Source organism: Parasteatoda tepidariorum, chromosome 10 (genome assembly GCF_982258835.1).
Source record: "Parasteatoda tepidariorum strain Cologne lab strain chromosome 10, Ptep-v5.0, whole genome shotgun sequence".
Taxonomy (NCBI): Eukaryota; Metazoa; Arthropoda; class Arachnida; order Araneae; family Theridiidae; genus Parasteatoda; species Parasteatoda tepidariorum.
Genome location: NC_141764.1, coordinates 84,169,878 through 84,189,878, shown reverse-complemented (window position 1 = coordinate 84,189,878; position 20,001 = coordinate 84,169,878). Strand labels below are relative to the sequence as shown.

Sequence of the window (20,001 nt, the reverse complement as noted above, 5' to 3'; positions counted from 1 at the left end):
TCTCCGTATAACTTTTGAAACTATATATTTATCTCAAAAATGGGTGGTATAAGATGTTTCAACTTTGAACACATGGAATTTTCACAATTGATTGTATTTGTTTCGAGTCCATTTTAACATATTTTTAATCAATTTTGAGAAAACCTTTTTTACAAGTTTACCTCATAAGTTGAAAAACACTTAATCCATAAAAATTAAAGAACTTCTTATGTTTAAATGTGATATTCAAACTCATTATTGTAATTATCAAAGCACTGTACAATAAGAAGTACAGACAGAATAGAATTTAAAGAACAGAATTTAAAGCTTTAAAGTGAAATTACATTTTCTATCAACTAAAAATAATTCACATTATTTGACAGGAAATTTGATCTCATATTATTTGCTGAGAAATTTGATGTTACAAAACTTTAATAATTAAAATATTGTAACTTTGCCTTATATTTAAATTAATTTATTTTTAATGCTTTTTGTTTAAATTTTGATTATTTCATGCATGTATTTTAAATGTATTATGTTCTGTGTTTAATCAGCCTTAAAATAATTTTTAAACTTATTTAGTGTTATTAATTTTGTACTAGGATTTTTTCATGCGTCTGTCAGATAATTCAACATTTCAGTGTCATGAAACTAACCTTTTTCAATGCTTAATTTTATGTTGAATGTAACTGTATGTTAAAATGCATGTTTGTGTATCATAAAATTATGTACCATAACATATGACAAAATTTTAGAACTGTTTCATATTTACTCTCCTATAATCCACAGCAAGAGAGCACTTAATTTCGCAAAATAAATCAAATCCAGCAGGAATCACATTAAATTAAAAAGAGAATCGATTTTGAATCCATCATTCAAAATGAAAATATTCAATATATATATATATATATATATATATATATATATATATATATATATATATATATATATATATATATATATATATATATATATATATATATATATATATATATATATATATATATATATATATATATATATATATATATATATATATATATATATATATATATATATATATATATATATATATATATATATATATATATATATATATATATATATATATATGTATATATACATAATACATAAAAAGAAAGATAAAGAACTAATTCATTGCGACTCTAAACAGAATCGCAGAAAAACTTCTACTTATGAACTTCACTTTTGTATTAAACGTTAAGTAACAAAACTGATTTTGTTTCAAAAAAATCAAGCAGGTGAAATTTTGAAAGGTAACTGGTGGAGATTTAAAAATATGCTTAATTAAATTCCACGTTATTTGCAGTATTAATATAAATTTATAGAAATTCTTTTCGTACTATTCCTTCTTAATGCGAATATGAAACGGGCTAACAGTTTTAACATACAAAGCAAATAAAACTCTAAGACATCCAACATTCAAATTTTTAGCCAATAAAACATATAAAATTTTAACATGTAAAACATATAAGGCTTTTGTATCGCGAGGAGATATTTGTTTACCCAGAGTTAAGGTAACACATCGATTTCCGCATTGTATTGTCGACCTCTTCTCCTAAATTTTTCAAATGGTACTGGTTTGTGAGTAGAGTAAGATGGAAACATTTGAAACAGTATCACGTGAACTGTATATTATTTATAAGTCCCCCCCCCCAAAAAAAAAAAAAATTATTCAAAAATTGCTAAGTCTATATTTGGCTTAAAAATCAGTCTAAACATTTAAACGCTTTTTGTTTGTGTGTAAATCAGATGTTAGATTCTTTGTTTGTTTTACAAAGCATAGTTCATTTAATTGCACGTATTGTGTTATGGTACTTCTCAATGTTGGTAGTATGTGTGTCTCTGCATGACCTATTTTGTATCCATCCCTCTGCAGCTGTTAGCCATCCTGACCTCTATTGGTGTCGAAGCGAACCTTCTAGAAGAAGGACATTAACCTATGATTTTGGTAATGGTAAGTGCCCGGTCCTCCATAGACTTACCACCGTGCACTCTTTCAATCTAGCAGAAAAAGCACCAAATTTTTGCATGAGACCCGAGAATTTTAGAAACTATGCACCACTGATTTCTTTTTGTATTTTTATGTAACTTATGGCACTGTAATGTTTCTCTATAGTTTCCTTATTGTATTAATTGCTACAGAGCGCATTTGCAAATTTCGGTGAAGCATAAAAGCAAGATAATTAAACAAACTGTTTTTACTGCACTATCAGGAATAAAACTTTAATTTTTTAGTATTTATCAGTACTCGAAATGGATTTAGTCTTTTAATTAATGATTTATTTATTATTAACATTAATATTTTTTGAAATGAAATTGGAAGATATGAATGAAACGCAAACTTGCAAATATTTGGCAAAACTCCTAAACAGCCAAAAAGTATTAATTTTCATTTATTAAATAAGAGTAATTAAATTTACTAATTTTCTTGTTAATAAGTAATATCTGTGGAATTATTCACACTTTTGTGGAAATGTAGCTTGTAAAAATTCTCTAAATTACTCCGAAGAGTTCCATATTATCAGGTAACTAAAAGATTGTATTAATTTTTTTTCATAATACTATATTTTGAACATATATATATTTATTTCGATGAATCTTGATGATCTGGTAAATAATTCATCAATATAACTAGATCTTTCTTTATGCATACTGCTAAGAAGAAAACATTATACTGCTGTATTTACTTAAAATGATAGCCTGTAGACTCTAAACACTAAAATAGTTAGGATAACGATGATATCTGATGTTATCCCTGCCTTAAGCTTATATCTCTAAATATTTTGATTTTATCCTAATTACATTTTTGTCTGTGGCACACGTTAAACTACAAAACAAACAACTAAGAAGTATACTAATTAGAAACTATACCGAATCATATGCAATCGATTTTAAATTCCAACTTTACATTTAAATTTCATAGTCTGATGAATTGTTATTTTTTTTAATCTTGATTGCACATATTTAGAAATATTTCACTATATATTGGTTTATACACTGTAAAAATTCTGTTAAGTTTTCAGAAAAAACTGATGGCTGTTGTGCCAGTATAAAACCGTTGAAGCCACTGAAAAATACTATTATTTAAAAACAGGTGTCTGTTTTTAAGCATTTAAGTACTGTTATTTTAACAAATAAATCCTGTTATTTTAACCAAAGAAAAACTCTATGAAATAATAATGTCTGTATTGTTTTCGATGCGCGCTGAGATCGGAATTTCTATGACCTGTCAACGTCGAGATTCGAACCCGGGTTCACCAGTTTGGCCAGAGAGTGCTCTGTCTCCTGAGCCACGGCAGCGTTAGTGCTTGGTTATGGAAAAAAATCTTAAACTGTCTTTTTCATAAAAGCCTAAAATAAAATTTAAGTGTAAAACTATAAAAACGCTTAACACTTAAAACTATAGTGACCCACCCGTATGAAAATGTATTTAAACTAACCGAAAATTTATATCTATAGAAATTTAATTACCAGTTAGAGTATGAATTTGGCAATTAAGTCGAAACACAGTTCTATTTATTTTATGTTTCTGGACCATGAAATAATTGCTGAAAAATAAGAGATCGTAAAATCGTAGAGATCGTTGAATAAGAGATCGTAGAGAGCGTAGAAAATGATCGTAAAATGACTTGAATAAAAGGAAAAATTATCTTACGGTAAGCAAAATTGCAAAACAAAAGCTAGAATTTGAATTGACAATCTTAATCCGCTTCTCAATGGGATGAAAAACAGACAAAAACAGTTTCATCAACAAAACAGCTTTTATCCGTCAAATATAGAGAGAATGTCAATAAAAAAAGGAGGAATTTTTTTTCAGTTTGCAGGTAGCGATTAAAAACAGAAAAAATCTGTATTTATCTTTAAAAAGTTTTTTTCAGTGAAAAAGAAAGTTTTTTTTTTCCATAGAATTTGCAGTTATTTTTTTACAGTGTAACATGTGACAAACTTTTTTGTTTTTATTTTTTTTTCATGGGAAAAAAATAAAATAGGTAAACTGAAGCTCTTTTTGTCACCATTTTCCAGCAAAAAATTTAATTATAATTTTACACTCTGCTTAATACTCTTTTTTCCCTTTTTGCATGCCTTTTATTTTATTTTTGAATTAGCAGATAAATGTTCTATTTTAAAATATTATTTTTATTATAAATATTTTCCTACGTATAGAACTGATTTCTCAGAAGCCGCAGACATTTTTTATTTAAAAAAAATGTTAGTTTTCTGGTGAAAAAAATCAAAATCAATAAACTGATGTTTTTTTTTTGTTTTCATACTTTAATTAATTTTAATTTCACTTTTTTGAACATGTCTTTTTCTTAGAATTCAGATATATGTTCCTCTTAAAAATAATAATTCAACGATCTTCGTAATATTACATTTTTAAAATAAATACTTCTTTAAATGTAGTTCTAATTTATTATGGGTTACAAAAGAATTTTGCTTTTAAAATATTTAGTTTTCAGGATGAAAAAAAAAATTGAATACGTATGATGGTAATCTTTCTTTGTTATCAGTTTCTAACAAAAGATTTAATTCATATTTCAAACCCTGATTATTTTTTTTTCTTTGTTTCTTGTATAATGCTTTGAAAAGCAGATGCATGTTCTGATATAAAATAATATATTTATAACAAATATTTTGATTATATAGAAAAGAATTTTTGCTTTTTACATACTTGTTTAAAAGTATTTTGGTTTCAAAACCAAATATTTTTCGTCATCATTTGTGAACAAAAATATTTAAATCATAATTTATTCACAGATTCATTACTTCTCTGCCTTTTTTGAATAACTTTTTTTTGAAAAAAGCTGATGAATGTTCGTTAACAAAAGCACTTTTATATTATAAATATTTCTCTCGATATATAAAAATAATTTCTTACAGACTACAAACAATTATTTTTTAAAAAAATATTTTGGTTTCGACATAAAAGAAATCAAAAAGATATGCCAATGCTTTTTTTTATCTGTTGCTAACAAAAAAATGCAAAGAAAACAAATATAGTCCTTTTCATAGTATGTTTTTCAGTATCAAGTAAACTCATAATTTTTAAGAGTAAAAACTCTCCTCGCCATTTTTATTGAAAAAAAAGGAGTCTAGCTTATTGGAAAGCCATACCTCTTCGATCCATCAAAAAAGTTTCTAAATTCTTCTTTTTTACTGTTTTACTACCTTTTTTTGACTTTAGTGAAGAAAATATTAAGAGTTAAGCATTGCCGTAAGATTTTGAAAACTTCTTTACTCCTCACAAGGCTTCTAAACTAGTTGAAACTTTTTTGTGTGTAAACCATAAGTATGAAATTCGAACGAAAACTTTTTCTTGTGACATCAATCTTTAATTATTGTTGGACTATAAATCATTGAATTTCAAATATTTTATAATAACGCAGGAGATTTAAAGACACATGGTTTTCTTTTAGCAGCACCTTTAATATATATTTTTAGAAACACTATCAAAAATGAACTAAAAAACTGTTTTTAAACCTGGCTAATCATTAACGTTTTGCTTACGGCTAATATAATAAGTCCAAGAATGGCTTCATTATGATAAGCGCCGTAAGTAAAAGCTGAAGGAAAAATACAAGATAACAGCATAATATTTTGTTCTACTACAATTAATGAATATTTAAATTATTATTGTAGTTATTTGTGTGGTTTTTCATGATATCTCATTCTTTCTTTCAATAAATAATAATATTTAATCCCTAATGTGTTTATTTTTAGTCTTAATTTTTGAAAATGTCTCTAAAAATATATACTTGTTAAAAAATATGAACTCAGAACATCCTGCAGAGCGATCTAATTTTTATAAATTTTTAATTAATGATTTCTTTTATTTTAGTAACTTTAGTGTTACAAATTAAAAAATAATTAATAATAGTTAAAATTAAAACATAATTAATAATAATTAATGTTAAAAAATTATTAAAAATAATTAACATTTAAGAATAATTAGTAATGATTAAAATTAAGAGATAATTAATAATAATTAATATTAAAAATAATTAATTATAATTAAAATTAATAATTATTAACATTAAAAAATAATTAATAATAATTAATATTTAAAAATAATTAATATTTAAAAATAATTAATAATAATACAAATTAAAAAATGATTAATAATAAATTTCTTATGAAGGAAATTTCTGTATTTAGTTTTCAGTTTCTCAAATACATTGTTGCAATAATTTTTATAGCTGTGAAAAATTGTTCAAAACGTTATAGGTAAAAATACAACGGACTTCATGAATAAGACGCAATAGAAATACATCGATGTTTCTATCGGCATTAAATTCTTACATAACATTATTTTTTATTTAAATAATAGAAACGATATTAAGTCATGTTTATGCAAAGCGACTAATGATATTCTGAATTATCCTAGTTCATTCGGAATATGTGGGTATCGCGATATTTCTCACATATAATTGCAGGTGTTATCACTATGTTTTTTCTAGAACATATTTGTTGACTTTCGACCAAAAACTAAAAAAATGTTGATTAAAGAATTAGTCAAACTTTTTTTCAAAGAAAAAGAGTATATAAAAATTATGAGATTCATTTTTATGTTGTCAGTAAATTGAATATTAACATTTAATGAATTCAAAACAACATTTCATTTCTTACTTAATCAGAAATTAATAAATAACAATGTTGTTGCATAACAGAGTAACTGAATAATAATAGATAAACTGAAATAAGTGATATTGTAATAGTGGTCATTTCTTTAATCACAAAAATTTAGTATATTTTAGTGTCTTTGTTGCAGTAACTTAGTACGTTATAATGTATTAGATGTAATCTTGTATTACATGTAATCTTGCAAAATAATAATATTTTAAGAATTTAGGAAAAATATTATTCTTGGAAAAAGAAATTTCAACAAGAGCACACGTACAAAAGACATTAAAATATTAAACTAACTGAATTGTATTTTGACCACCATAAATTTTTACTAATAAAATAATGAACAGCGTCTGTAGTACAAAAATGCATAGGCAATTCAACAAAATGCTGTAATAATTTAACTTATACCTACAAAACATCTTTCTTGGTGCTGGAATCTTGAATACTGAGTATAAGGATAAAGTCGCGATAATTGCCGCGACTTCCCTATCCACTACGAAATGCTGTTTTAGAAAATAAAATTTGAAATCTTAAATATTTTCTCTAGTTAAAAAAAATATAAACAATGCATTAGAAATCATGAAAAAAGACTTTAAGATTTAAACTGAAACTAAGTATGACGTTAAAGTGTGCAAAAAAATTTTTTTAATGTTCTGAAAGGGTCAGTCTGACTAACTATGGAGAATTTGCCCATTGCAATGCCACGATGTAAAAATTTGTTTTTTTTTTCACATAATTATTTGGATTAAGATCTCTATTTCTTTGGTAGTTGTTTCATTTAAAATTTCCCTGAAACATTTGTTTTGTCTCTGTCATTGCAGTTTCATCAATTATAAGGGGGAATAATGTAATTCAAATTACTATTAGGGAAAATAAGCCGCTGAGTGTGATCATTTCGTTGTATAGTATTTAGAATTAAATGCCACAAGATATTGTCCATGTAAAATTATCCTCCTAAATTTTTTTCTTGTAGCCCTAAAGTTTGAATCAATTACAAACTTGATTTCTGGGTTTAACAGTTTTAGCCTTCACAATCTAGATATTCTTTTCGTACATGAAAATAGATATTGTTACTTAATATAAATTTAATAATTTGAAAAAGTTTGTTAAGAAAGATTCATTTACTGGCAGAATTGTTTTAAAGCCATCAAATATTCAACTAAATATGTAATACGATAAATACAATTGAAGGTAATATTAATAATAATTTTTTTCCATCAACATGTGAAAGAATTTATTATTATTATCATTATCACTTTTAACTGTGCTTGTTGTAATGTTTTTTAGTTAACCTAAAATTAATTTCGCTTATGTCTTTATTATTAATTATACTGATATCCTAATATGCAAAGTAAAAATCCTTATCCTTTAATAAAACACTATTCGACCGGTGATTCAGAAAAAATAAAAAATTTTGGTACTTACATTTCGATTTCTAAAATTAGTACTTTTTGCTAAATGATACTATTTATCTGTAGCTACTAGACTTGGCCCCAAATTGGTTTGTATTTGGTCCCTAATTGACTGTTGCGGGAATGTTTTACTTTTAATGCTGGGTTTGTAAATAATCATAGACATAAGAAGACATTTTTTTAAATATTGTATACCCACATATTTCCAATTCTTATATTTTTGGCAGTAATTTATATTGTTTGCTAATTGTGTTTACCTGTGTACAGCAATCGCGGCCAACAACCTAAGCAAGTCCCTCCCAAATGCCTCCTCAGATTCGGACCTGTCGAGGGTGAGACAGCAGAGAATGTCCCCTTCCCTTAGCAATGTCATCTCTGAATCACACTCCCGGCAGAAAGAAAACAACTCCGCCAAGCTGCTCCTCAAAGAAATGCATTCGCACAAGCTCTACATGGGGGAGAAGGTTGCACAGGTAAGTCACCCTCTTCTTATTCTCTAATCAAAACAAGGAACGTTTAAATGTACCATTAATTGTCCAAAAAAAAACTTGTGCAACTATAATTAAATTGTTCTAAATTGACATCCAAATAGATATGACATTCTTTTTATAGGTTCTTCTATATGAATATAGATGCTCTTTCCTCATTTCCTATTTCAGCATTTTTCTATTTTTATATTTTTAATTTACAGGAAATTTTATTTTTAACAAGAATTCAATGCCATGCCTCATTTTTTTTAGGTAATTCTGTGATAAAAATGTATTGTATTTAGGTTGGAGCATCGAAATATATATATATATATATATATATATATATATATATATATATATATATATATATATATATATATATATATATATATATATATATATATATATATATATATATATATATATATATATATATATATATATATATATATATATATATATGGTGGAAAGTGGGGTAACATCGGGTACAATTTTCTTTACTAATCAAGAAGGACTTACCATATTGGCGTGTTGTTAAGTGATTCATGGCATCTATATAGTCAAGTGATACTTATTTATTGATCAATACAGTGAGAAAAATTATTTTTAGTCCAGCTTACTATACGTTTACTAAAAATTCATACTTTAGCAAACAATAAGGATTTTACCCGATAATTGGCACTGTTCTGTTTCGTTTCCTTATTTTCTGCTCGCAGGATAAAACCAGTCCAGTACCCTCATCCCCTTTATGTATGCCTACACTAGGTCTATGCTAAGCTGTTGTGGAATGGAGGAAGAAGATAATTACATCCAAGGCTGAACAAAGGACAAAATTTATTGTCGGCCTATCCTTAGAGCACTAAAAAACCTTATTTTGTAGAATGTTTGAAGATCATTTATAAAAAAATATTTTATATATAGATGTAAACAAATTCTTTCCCATTTTCTTTTGAAGAAACACCATATCTTTGATGAAGAATTTCGGTTGTGCCCTCAGTCATCTCGGTGCCCAAGACAATCATCCCCTCCCCTCTCTTTGAGTACGGCCTTGACTATATCCCTTGTAAATTACATGAATTTTTTTGTAATTATCAAACATTGAAATATCTCCCACATTCTTTTTCTCTGAAATTCGAGTCTTTCTAAATTTCCCATCGAGTTAACATGCTACTCGCTAATGCGGTAAAACCGAATAGTTTGGCCTTTTCTAAAAGAAAATCTTTTATAAAAAAAGTAATATATCAATGACATTTGGAGAATGATACATTGTGCACAACTGATCAGTGAATATCTTTGTTGAATCTGACAGTTTCTTGGTTGAACAGCTTAGCTCTAACAGGCCTTCGAATCTCAGCTACCCGGTATTATCCCATCTTCCCCTATAAATGGATTCTTCTTCAGGTTCCTCTATTGTTTCACCTTTTTCTATTGCTTCCTCACCCTTTTTAAAAAAATTCCGAAAAAGACAATTTTAAAAAAATGTCTTATATTTTTAAGGATATCTGTGTTTGAAACGTATTGTTCTAATAAGGCATTGAAATGTATGGATATCATACCTTTCTGCATGGATAGGAATTCTTCTACATTTCTGAATACATAGGGATTCGTTTATATGGATACAAATTTTTCTTCCTCTTTTCTTTTGTAAGCGAGCACAGATGATTTTTAACTCCATAAATGTCAAGATAATATATTCAAACTGTATCGATTCTTAAATTGTTTTAAAATATCTTACCGAGAGTTTTTAACTACATTGATCGTTTACATAACTTCATTTTTTTAGTAGATTGAAGTCACTTACAGCGATGATCTGCAAATATTTTCCTGTCATAACTCAATGACGTTAAGAAGAATTAAAAATTCTTAGAGTACAATCATTATAATCATTCAGTTCATTCTCATTCTTTTTACAATATACTCATTCTGTTAATTCATTCTGTCTTCTTATAATATAATCAATCTGTTGATTCTCATTCATCTAACAATATAATCATTTTCTTTATTTCCCTTCTTCTTGCAATATACTCATTCTGTTCATTCTCATTCTTCCAACAATATAATCATTCTGAATAACTTTGATCGTTAAAACAACTTCTTTCTTTGAATACATAAGTCATTCACGGCAATAATCTATAACTATTTTAATGACACAACACAATGACGTTAAGAAAAAACTAGAAATTCTTACAATATATTCAATTCTCTGAATCACCTATTACAAAAGTGCCCTGTACACTACTAATAAAATCGTTAAATGAAGTGAGAGATCAAATATATTTACTGTGGAGTTGTTTTAGAAATTTTATGGTGTAAAAAAATATATTAGAGAAAATTCTGTTTCAAAGATGTATTATTTACGTGCCACTGTGTATTTTTACCCATGGGCAAAATGGGTCTTGTTTTGGGTTTGATGGCATGCACACTTTATTTGGACGTCATCACACTTTTCAACTGTGTTTAAGAGTAATAGTAAACAGTGCGCATGCGTCGTCATTGCATGCGTTACTATGGCGACCGCTGATGTTTGATAATTTCTTTTGAATTCTTTTTTCCTTTTTATTATCATCAGCAGTCATTCTTAATGTATTTACATAATAATAATTTAAAGTTTTTTTATATTCTTTTTATTATTAAATTATAATTACTGTCTTGACGGTGATTTCAATTTAAATATGAATACTGAAGAAGGAAAAGTATTTTGTGACGTCTTGAAACACGTCTGAAAAAAAAAAAAAACATTTGACCAATGAGTGACTAGTTATCGTAATAAAGCGATAAGAATTTTTTATACATGTATACTTTTTGAGTATTATTTTAAAAATTTGTTTTAATTTTTTTAATTGAATTTTATTGTATTAACTTCTATGAAATATTTTTGAATACCGCGATATAGACTAACTATTAGTTAAAGCAAAACATTACTTTAACTCGTCAGCTTTTTAAATTTTTTAATCTTTTCTAAAAAAAAATTCACGATTAATTGTTCATGAAATTTTAATTCCGGCATAAAAAAAATGCATAAATATAAGCTTTTTTTAAATCTATAAAAAATTTATGTAAGTTAATTATTATGATATAAAGATTTTAACGTATGCCTTCAATCATCAAACTTCAGCAATTGTTAACAAAAAAGGCATAGATCCAAGTTTGACTTCTATTGCACTCTCAATAGCATATTATTTAAAAGTAAATGTAAGACACTTTAAGTTGCGTCTTCTGTGGGATAAAATTAGCTTTTCCTTTGCGTAAACAACTAATGAACTATTTAATGAGTTTATTTGGATCAAAAATATTTAAAGTCTAGGAGTATGTTTAGGTGTATGACAAAGATTGATTAGTTTACATGTTTAAGTAAAAAATCGTTATTTCTGTGCAATTCCTTCATTATTTTAATCATATTTTATCAAGAACATTGATTAATGCCACTAAAGTCAATGAGGATATTTCGTAAAGGACATTATGTTCTGTCGCGGTTGTCGCTTAGAAGAGGAAAAATGCTCAAGTCTTACTCATTAATCATGTTGTAATCGTAGTTGAAGTATGATAGATTGGTTGCTGTTATGACGAAGAAAATGTAATGGCTGTTAAAGTGTAAAATTACAGGTTATCATTGGAAAAGTTAAAAAATGGCTTGTAGCAATTTTTCAAATAGTAAATTAAGAAAGAAAAATTTCTGAGTAAATTACTTATTTTTCATATCTAGGAATTGTATTACGTTTCAATTCGAGAGTAGTGCACTAAACGAAAAATACTGTACTACAAGTATTTTCCGATGATAACCTGTAAAATTACAGGTTATCATAGGAAAAGTTAAAAAATGGCTTGTAGCAATTTTTCAAATTAGTAAATTAAGAAAAATTTCTCAATAAATTACTTATTTTTGATATCTATGAATTGTATTACGTTTCAATTCGAGAGTAGTGCACTAAACGAAAAATACTGTACTACAAGTATTTTCCGATGATAACCTGTAAAATTACAGGTTATCATAGGAAAAGTTATAAAATGGCTTGTAGCAATTTTTCAAATTAGTAAATTAAGAAAATTTTCTTAATAAATTACTTATTTTTGATATCTATGAATTGTTTTACGTTTCAATTCGCGAGTAGTGCACAAAACAAAAAACACTGTACTACAAGTATTTTCCGATAACCTGTAATTTTACAGGTTATCATAGGAAAAGTTAAAAAAATGGCTTGTAGCAATTTTTCAAATTAGTAAATTAAGAAAAATTTCTTAATAAATTACTTATTTTTGATATCTATGAATTGTTTTACGTTTCAATTCGCGAGTAGTGCACTAAACAAAAAGCACTGTACTACAAATATTATATAACAGTTTCTCCAAAACCCCTGAGATTATGGGTCGACTAAAAAAATTATATAACATTAATAATTTGTCCTGCTTAATTATCAAAAGTTTAAAAGTAAAAAAGGTTAAATTTTATATAAATTTAAAATAATTGTATTTTATATAAAAACTGATATAGATACAAACTGAGTTTGAATTCTAAATTTTGGTAGATGAAAACTATGTTGAATTTGTTATTATTTTTTTATGTCGTGTTTGTTTCTTTGGTCCATTGACTCAAATGTTATGTCTGCGTGACAGGGAGCCTTGTGCCAAATTGTCCGCATTGCTCAGTGCTCTAGTACAGCAGCCTATGCTGTTGTTGCGGCGGATCTTTAAATTGAATGCGAATTGGCCTAATGTCCTTGAACAGTTAAGGAATCTCCTTAAATTTTAATGATGTAAATAATTTTTAAATAGTCATTATTATAATTACTCAAACGTAGCTACTGTGTGTCTCAGAGGAGGGAATGCTCGCCTCCCATTCGAGGATTGAATCCCAGCTTTAACTGGTTGATATGAATTCGGCTTCCGGCTCGCACTAACTATAGCGCTGTAGTAAAATATCCTCAGTGGTAGATGGATCATGGGTTAGAATCCACTAACCATAGCGCTAATCGTGGGAAATGTTTATGGTTTTCCTCTCTATGTAACGCAAATGTGAGTTAGTTCCATAAAAAAAAGTCCTCCACGATGGCAAATTTCTCCCAATACTTGATCCAGGAATTCCTTTGCCTTCTAGATTGGGTTCAAAATTACATGGTTCCTAATGGGAGGCCCAAGTTCGAATCCCAGCTTTAGCTAGTCACTACGAATTCGGCTTCCGGATCTCACTGACTACTGTGCTGTTGTAAACTATCCTCAGTGGTAGACGGATCATGGATTAGAATCCGCTGGCCATCGGGTTAAGCGGGGGAGGTTTTCCTCGCAATGTAAAGCAAATGCAGGCAAAACATCCTCCACGAAAACTAGTTCCAAGAGTTCCCTTATCTTCTGAGTTGGGTTCAAAATATAAAGGTTACGGAGTTGAATATTGAGAGGTTTAAATTCAGAATTGAGTCGGATGTTCAACGCCTGTAGAAATTATCCAAACAAGTGCCGTGGTGGCTCGGATAGAATGTTCGCCACCAATTGAGGTGTCCCAGGTTCAATTCCCAGCAGTGACTGGTTATTATGACCACTGGTTGTTATGGCAACAGTGCTGATGTCCTCAGTGGTAGATGTATCATTGGTTAGAATCCCGCAACCGTCTGTCTAAACAGAGAAGATTTTCATGGTTTCCCTCTCCTTGTAACTCAAATTACAGGGTAACGGTGCAGAACATTGATAGTCGTAAACTCAAAATTGAGCCGGCTGTTTAACACCGGTTATGAAATAAAATATAAAATTACCAAAACAATGTAAATGCCTGGATAAAAGCTTTCAGTAAAATTTTATTCAAACTCAGCTATTTCTGAAAACCGATTGCCTCGTTTAATTTTTAATCCGTAACTTCAAAACGTTTCCACTATAAATATAAAGTAATAGCTTTCGTGTTAATAAGTAATTACTTCTACTGAACATTAAAATGGCTTAGTACTAAGACTAAAACAGGTATTTTTTTTTATTCAACCCTGACACATGAATATGCTATTTTTATAGGGCTTTTTACTTTTCTTATAGCTCTATCCCGACTTCGTAGCGAGTTCGTAAAGAGTGGCAACAGATTTTATTTATCATTTTACGATGTTCTGAATTCACTAGACACGCAGAAGAATTTATTTATCGTTTGGAGTACTGGTAATGGAGAACAAGTCTGTCGGTCATTTGTGGCTGGTGTCATTTTTTTTGTTAATACATAGAAAAACACTACATTTTCAGTTTCTTAGAAAAATAACGTTAATCAATGTTCTGCAAAACTTACATACTGTTGTTATTCAACCCATCTTTAACACAAAATGCCTTTATATGACTAGTTTTAATAAATGCGTAAAAAACACAAAATTTTTCTTGAAATGAATTTAGTAAATAGAGAAATTTTTGAAAGAAATCGTCAACGGATTTTAAATTTTTAACTTTTCTATTACAACAAAATAGAGTCAAACAAAAAAAATTTGATTAAAAAATTTTTATGCTGCAATCGTTTGCAAAAAATTATTTTTTAATAATAAGTATGAATACGTAATGTAAATTTGATACTTATAAATTTGACCTTTTATAAATTTGAATATGGAATAATTATTCTGTGCATTCAAGAAGATAAAAACCGTGGAAAATATAACTGCTAATTTTCGTCCTTGTGGTATTCCTGTTATTAAGTAATAAATATCCTTGAAATATTCATAAAATTATTTATTTAAATTTTGATTGTAGTTTTCTCAATAGTTTATGAAAATATTAAAATAAGCAAAACAATGACATGCGCAGAAAATAAATATAAATTGATAATCTAATCAAAGTTTTTATAAAATTTTTTGCGTCATTTTTTTTAACGTAATTGCAAAGAGCGCAGAAACTGAGTTCGTTCCTGGTTCCCTATAAAGTAAAAAATTTCTGCATCTCAACACCAAAAATGGCAACAACTACTTAACATCAATGTGGTGTTCTACACCACCAAAACCCAAGGATAATTTCTGGGGCTGTTAAACATCTAGAATGTTATTTTACATTCAATGGTGTAAAGCAGAGGCCACCAATCACAATGTTTGATATTTAGTAACACTAAAGTTTATAATTTAAATAAGATATGATGCACATAAGAATCAATAAAGTTATTTTTCAAGACAATATATAGAGAAGCAGTGATTTCGGTTGCATACGTACACTAATTCTTAACATAAAATGAGTTTGTAAATCCTACATACGCGTAGCAGAGAAAATATTAAGACGAACATGAGTTTGTACATCGTACATACGCGTAGCAGAGAGAATATTAAGACGAAAATTAGTTTGTAAATCATACATATGCGTAGCAGAGAGAATATTATTTTATTTTATAAACGTCGTTGAACAGCTAACCCGAATTTAGGTTTACGGCTACTGTTACGATGTTCAACTCCGTAGCCTTGTAATTTTGAAACCAATACAGAAGACAAGGGAACTCCTGGATCAAGTATTGAGAGAAAATTTGCCCTCGCTGGGACTTTTTGATGGAACTAACTCGCATTAGCGTTACATGGAGAGGAAAACCTCTCACGGTTAGCCTAACGGCGACAAGGGGACTTTAACCAATGATCCGTCTACCACTGAGGATATTTTACGTCTGCTTATTAATTTAATTTTCGATAAAATAAAATAACTTACTACAATATTATGTTATTTTTCTAATGACTTAAAAAATAGATTTAAAAAAATAATTAAATAGACCACTTTTTTGCTAAATAAATATTTTTTGTAGGTTCAGGTATGGATAGGTTTTTATTAATTACTATTGACAGTGGGATACTTGTTAGCTAACTTATCACGTTTCAGCATCTCGGTTTTTTCGTGTTTTATTTCTTCTATATTTATAAATACCTTAAACCACTTGTCTTGCGTTCCTCAAATGTATTTTAATATTTTTCAAATCTCTTACAGCATATTAATTTTTTTAAAAATGAGACATGATTTTTTGTTTTATTTGTTTTCTCATTTTTTTTATTATTATAAACCTAAGTGGTCTTATTTATGAAGCACATAAATATTTAGCAAAACTTTCATTATTTGATTTTTAGTCAATTCTATAAATGTGACATCCTTCAATATTCTACAAATGTCGAATAGATGCGCTAATTCTTATTCGAAATCTTTATTTGAAATTGATGTTTGCATAATATTCTAAAGAAAAAAGAATTTTCTTCCATTAAACATCGATGAACTGTAAAATTAATCCATTTTATCAGTTTCCATGCATTAATATTGTGTAGAATGTTAATTTATTATGATTTCTCCTTTATAATATTTTCAACAGAAAAAAAAGCCAAAAAAATTCATTCAAAGAAAACTGAATTTACTTCCACTAAATTTGAAAATAAAAATCAAATAAGAAAATTACAAATTAAGGAATACGATATTCTTAATGAAAAGCTTTAGTTTTTTTTCCGTTTTTTGTTTTGTTTGTTTGTTTGTTTAGCTCATATTTATAAGGATAATTAAACTATTTTACAGGGTGTTTTAATATGTTAAACGTCTTGAATGTAGCTGCGAATTTATTTCGCTTTGCCTTAATAAATAATTCTTAATTTTTCTAAAAAAATTAAGTTTCCTTTTTATATTGTTTCAAAAATGTTTTCCAGTTCTGAGTTACAAAGTTTAAAATCAGTTATGATTGTAAATTTTTTAATATTGTGTTTAAAATTACGTTGATCAATTTAAATAAAGTTCAATTAAATAAATCTGCCTTACATTAAATAAATCTGCCTTACATTAAATAAATCTGCCTTTCTGCCTAAAAATTTACCTTACAAATGATGCAACATAAATTTATTGCCCAATAATTAAAGTATAAAATATATAAAAGTTCACTATTTATTTAAAAATAAATAAATAAAGTGTTGGCTGTATGTTAATTTTTAACTTTGAACTATTTTAATTAACGGATAACCGTTAAGGTTCAGTAACTTTTCTCGCTACAAAGCAACACGTATCCTTGATTGTTTGCCCATGATATTTAGCGGGAAATTTATTTCGATATCTTTTAAGCATTCAGAATTTATTCGTTCCAACTTTCTCATTAAACTTTCGGTGTGCGAGAACAAATTTAATTTAGAAAAGAATATTTTAGGACAAATCGACTTCCGGACTGCCGACACTTTATGAATAAGGAGGGTCCATTCGAAGTCCAAGACATAGTGGTCACCCGGGGCAACCCGCGAAAGGGCGTGCAGGCTTCACGTGATCGGGTGGGTGGAGAAATGCGTTTCCATGACGACTAGGAGAAGCGGCCGTCACGTGATGGTCTCTATTCTTATGTTTATTTTATTGTTTAGTTCTTCCTTTCCACTTTCTCCCTTCGAAGGGTATTTCTTATTCTATACCTGGGCTCTCGGCTGGGAAGTCACCGGAATATAAGTGTGTTCAAAAATGTAAACATCAAATTGAAAGAAATGGTTTGATCTCCCACCATTTAAAGTGGGTCATGGGAGATCTCAACAAACGCTTTAACACCATGGGACACAGCCAAGATTACGACGATGAGAGCCAAGACAGATCCCGAAACCATTCCCCAGAACACGAGTTTAACAACTTGCAGAACACGATGCGCAAAAACCGCTCCGAGGCTTTCTTGTCCGTGAAAAACGATTTTGCCTTAAACAACAACAATCGTCCGAAGAGCGAGGCCTTGCTGAAGAATCCACGCATGACGTGCGTGTCTATTGAGATTGATCCCGCGACAGATGATGACGAGAGCAATAAAATGGAAAATACATTTAATCTGCAACCCGAAGGCTGTCCGGGATCGAATTCAAAGACACCTCTCAAGAGACAAGAGAACGTGGGGGAGGACAATAAAGTGTCCACTGATACCCCGGGCAAGAAAAGAATGCTTAAGAAACAACCCAACGTGGAAGTGTGTTCTCCTGTTGATGGTATGCCCCAGTCTTTGAGTACTGTGAAGGGTAGGCTTGCTGCATTCCTGACCGCTGGACCCAAAAGACCAGTGAAAAGCTACTCTTGCCCCCAGGATGACGATTACCAGCCTAGAGCTCTAAAAAGGCAGTGCATATCCTTGGATACCGATTCTAAACCACCGTCCAATGAAGATAATAGCGAGTGTCCGTCTGTTCGACATAGACCCTTGTTCTTAAAATCGAGCTTAAAAGGGGAAAGTTGTGATTCATCCTCTAAAAATCACGTCCAATCGCATCAAAGCCCACTTCCTAGCCCCCGTAAAGCTGGTGTTAAACTGATTGTTGATAATGATGGAATTTCATCGACAACCAGAGAACGAAAGTCTATAGTTTATAGTAGGAAAAATAGCCTTATGCCTCAGGTAACTTACCTTACACTTACTCATGTGTTTAACATTTTTATATATTTTTATTAGATTTTCTGTTATTAGTAAGAAAAATTGCTTTTGAAGCTGTTGCCAAGAAACCTGCTTAATTTTTGAAATAAAATCCCAAGACAAAATACTAATTCGAATTGCCTTGATATGCATTTGATTTAAAATTTAAAGTTAAAAGTAAAGTTACAATATTTAAAAATTCAGTGTTGTAATAAATTTAATTTATATATATTTTTCAGAAACTAAAGGCAATTTAAAAGTTCACTAGATACAGAACTATTTAGAAAAAAATGTCATTCACTCATTTCCTTTTTTAAAAATACAATTAAAAAGTAATAATATAGAAAACTACAGAGTACATCGAGTTGAACAGGCAAGCTGCATATACAAAGTATGAAAGTTAATTTCAACAACTTACACGTTAAAATTAAAAATCACTTTGATAATTTTTTCATTTTATTAAGCGAATTTCATCTACGTAGTTTTTACTAACGATTCTGTCTTGAATTTCTACCACTACAACTGAATGTACTTGGAAAAAAAACTTCTGTTTTAGTAAATGAAGAATCAGATTTTTTTTTCATATATATATGTCGGCCAGCAGATCAAACTATTAATAATAATCTCTTAAACTATGTTTAAAATACTGCTTCTCCGAAAATAAAAATTAAAAAAATATTTTTTCTGAAGTAATCTAAAGCACAATTTTATAATACAATAAATGTTAATGTATATGTTTTAATGAAATTAAAATTTGAACTACTTACACGCATTGCAGAAATAATTATTATTAATGTAAAATAAAATTCTAAAACCGTTTTGGGATATTTTGAAATTCAGATTTAGATCTCCCTATTATAAGTTAAAACAACAATGCTGTGTTGAAAATTAAAAAGCAACTTCATTGAATAATTAGAACTTATTTATAGCCAAGAAAAGACAACACTTTAAGCTATATAAATGATTTAATAAATCAGCTGTTATCATGCAATACATTTATAATCATGAGTCAGCTATTATCATTCAATACTCTTTTCTCGCTGTTATAATTTTCACTCGATTCATAGTTTGGAACATTTTTTACTTTTACAGTTTTGAAACAGTTTACAACTAGTATGGTTAAGAAACCCATAATACAAAACTATACGGTTATGTAACCATTCAAATCTTGCAT

General features: G+C 28.5%; 1 protein-coding gene across 14 annotated transcripts in view; it reads left to right on the top strand.

The window, feature by feature from the left end:
* The window catches only part of LOC107448675 (voltage-gated inwardly rectifying potassium channel KCNH6), a 346,703-nt gene that overhangs the window by 178,215 nt on the left and 148,487 nt on the right, over positions 1–20,001 (top strand). For 6 of the 14 annotated variants that reach the window (XM_021146337.4, XM_021146336.4, XM_071184210.2 and 3 more), the window contains 2 exons: positions 1,880–1,957; positions 8,310–8,515. In XM_021146337.4, the coding sequence (XP_021001996.1) occupies positions 1,880–1,957; positions 8,310–8,515 (284 nt within the window). Of the gene's footprint in view, positions 1–1,879; positions 1,958–8,309; positions 8,516–17,812; positions 18,813–20,001 lie in introns of those variants that run through there. The other 8 variants (XM_071184212.2, XM_071184214.2, XM_071184215.2 and 5 more) reach the window with 3 other exon arrangements.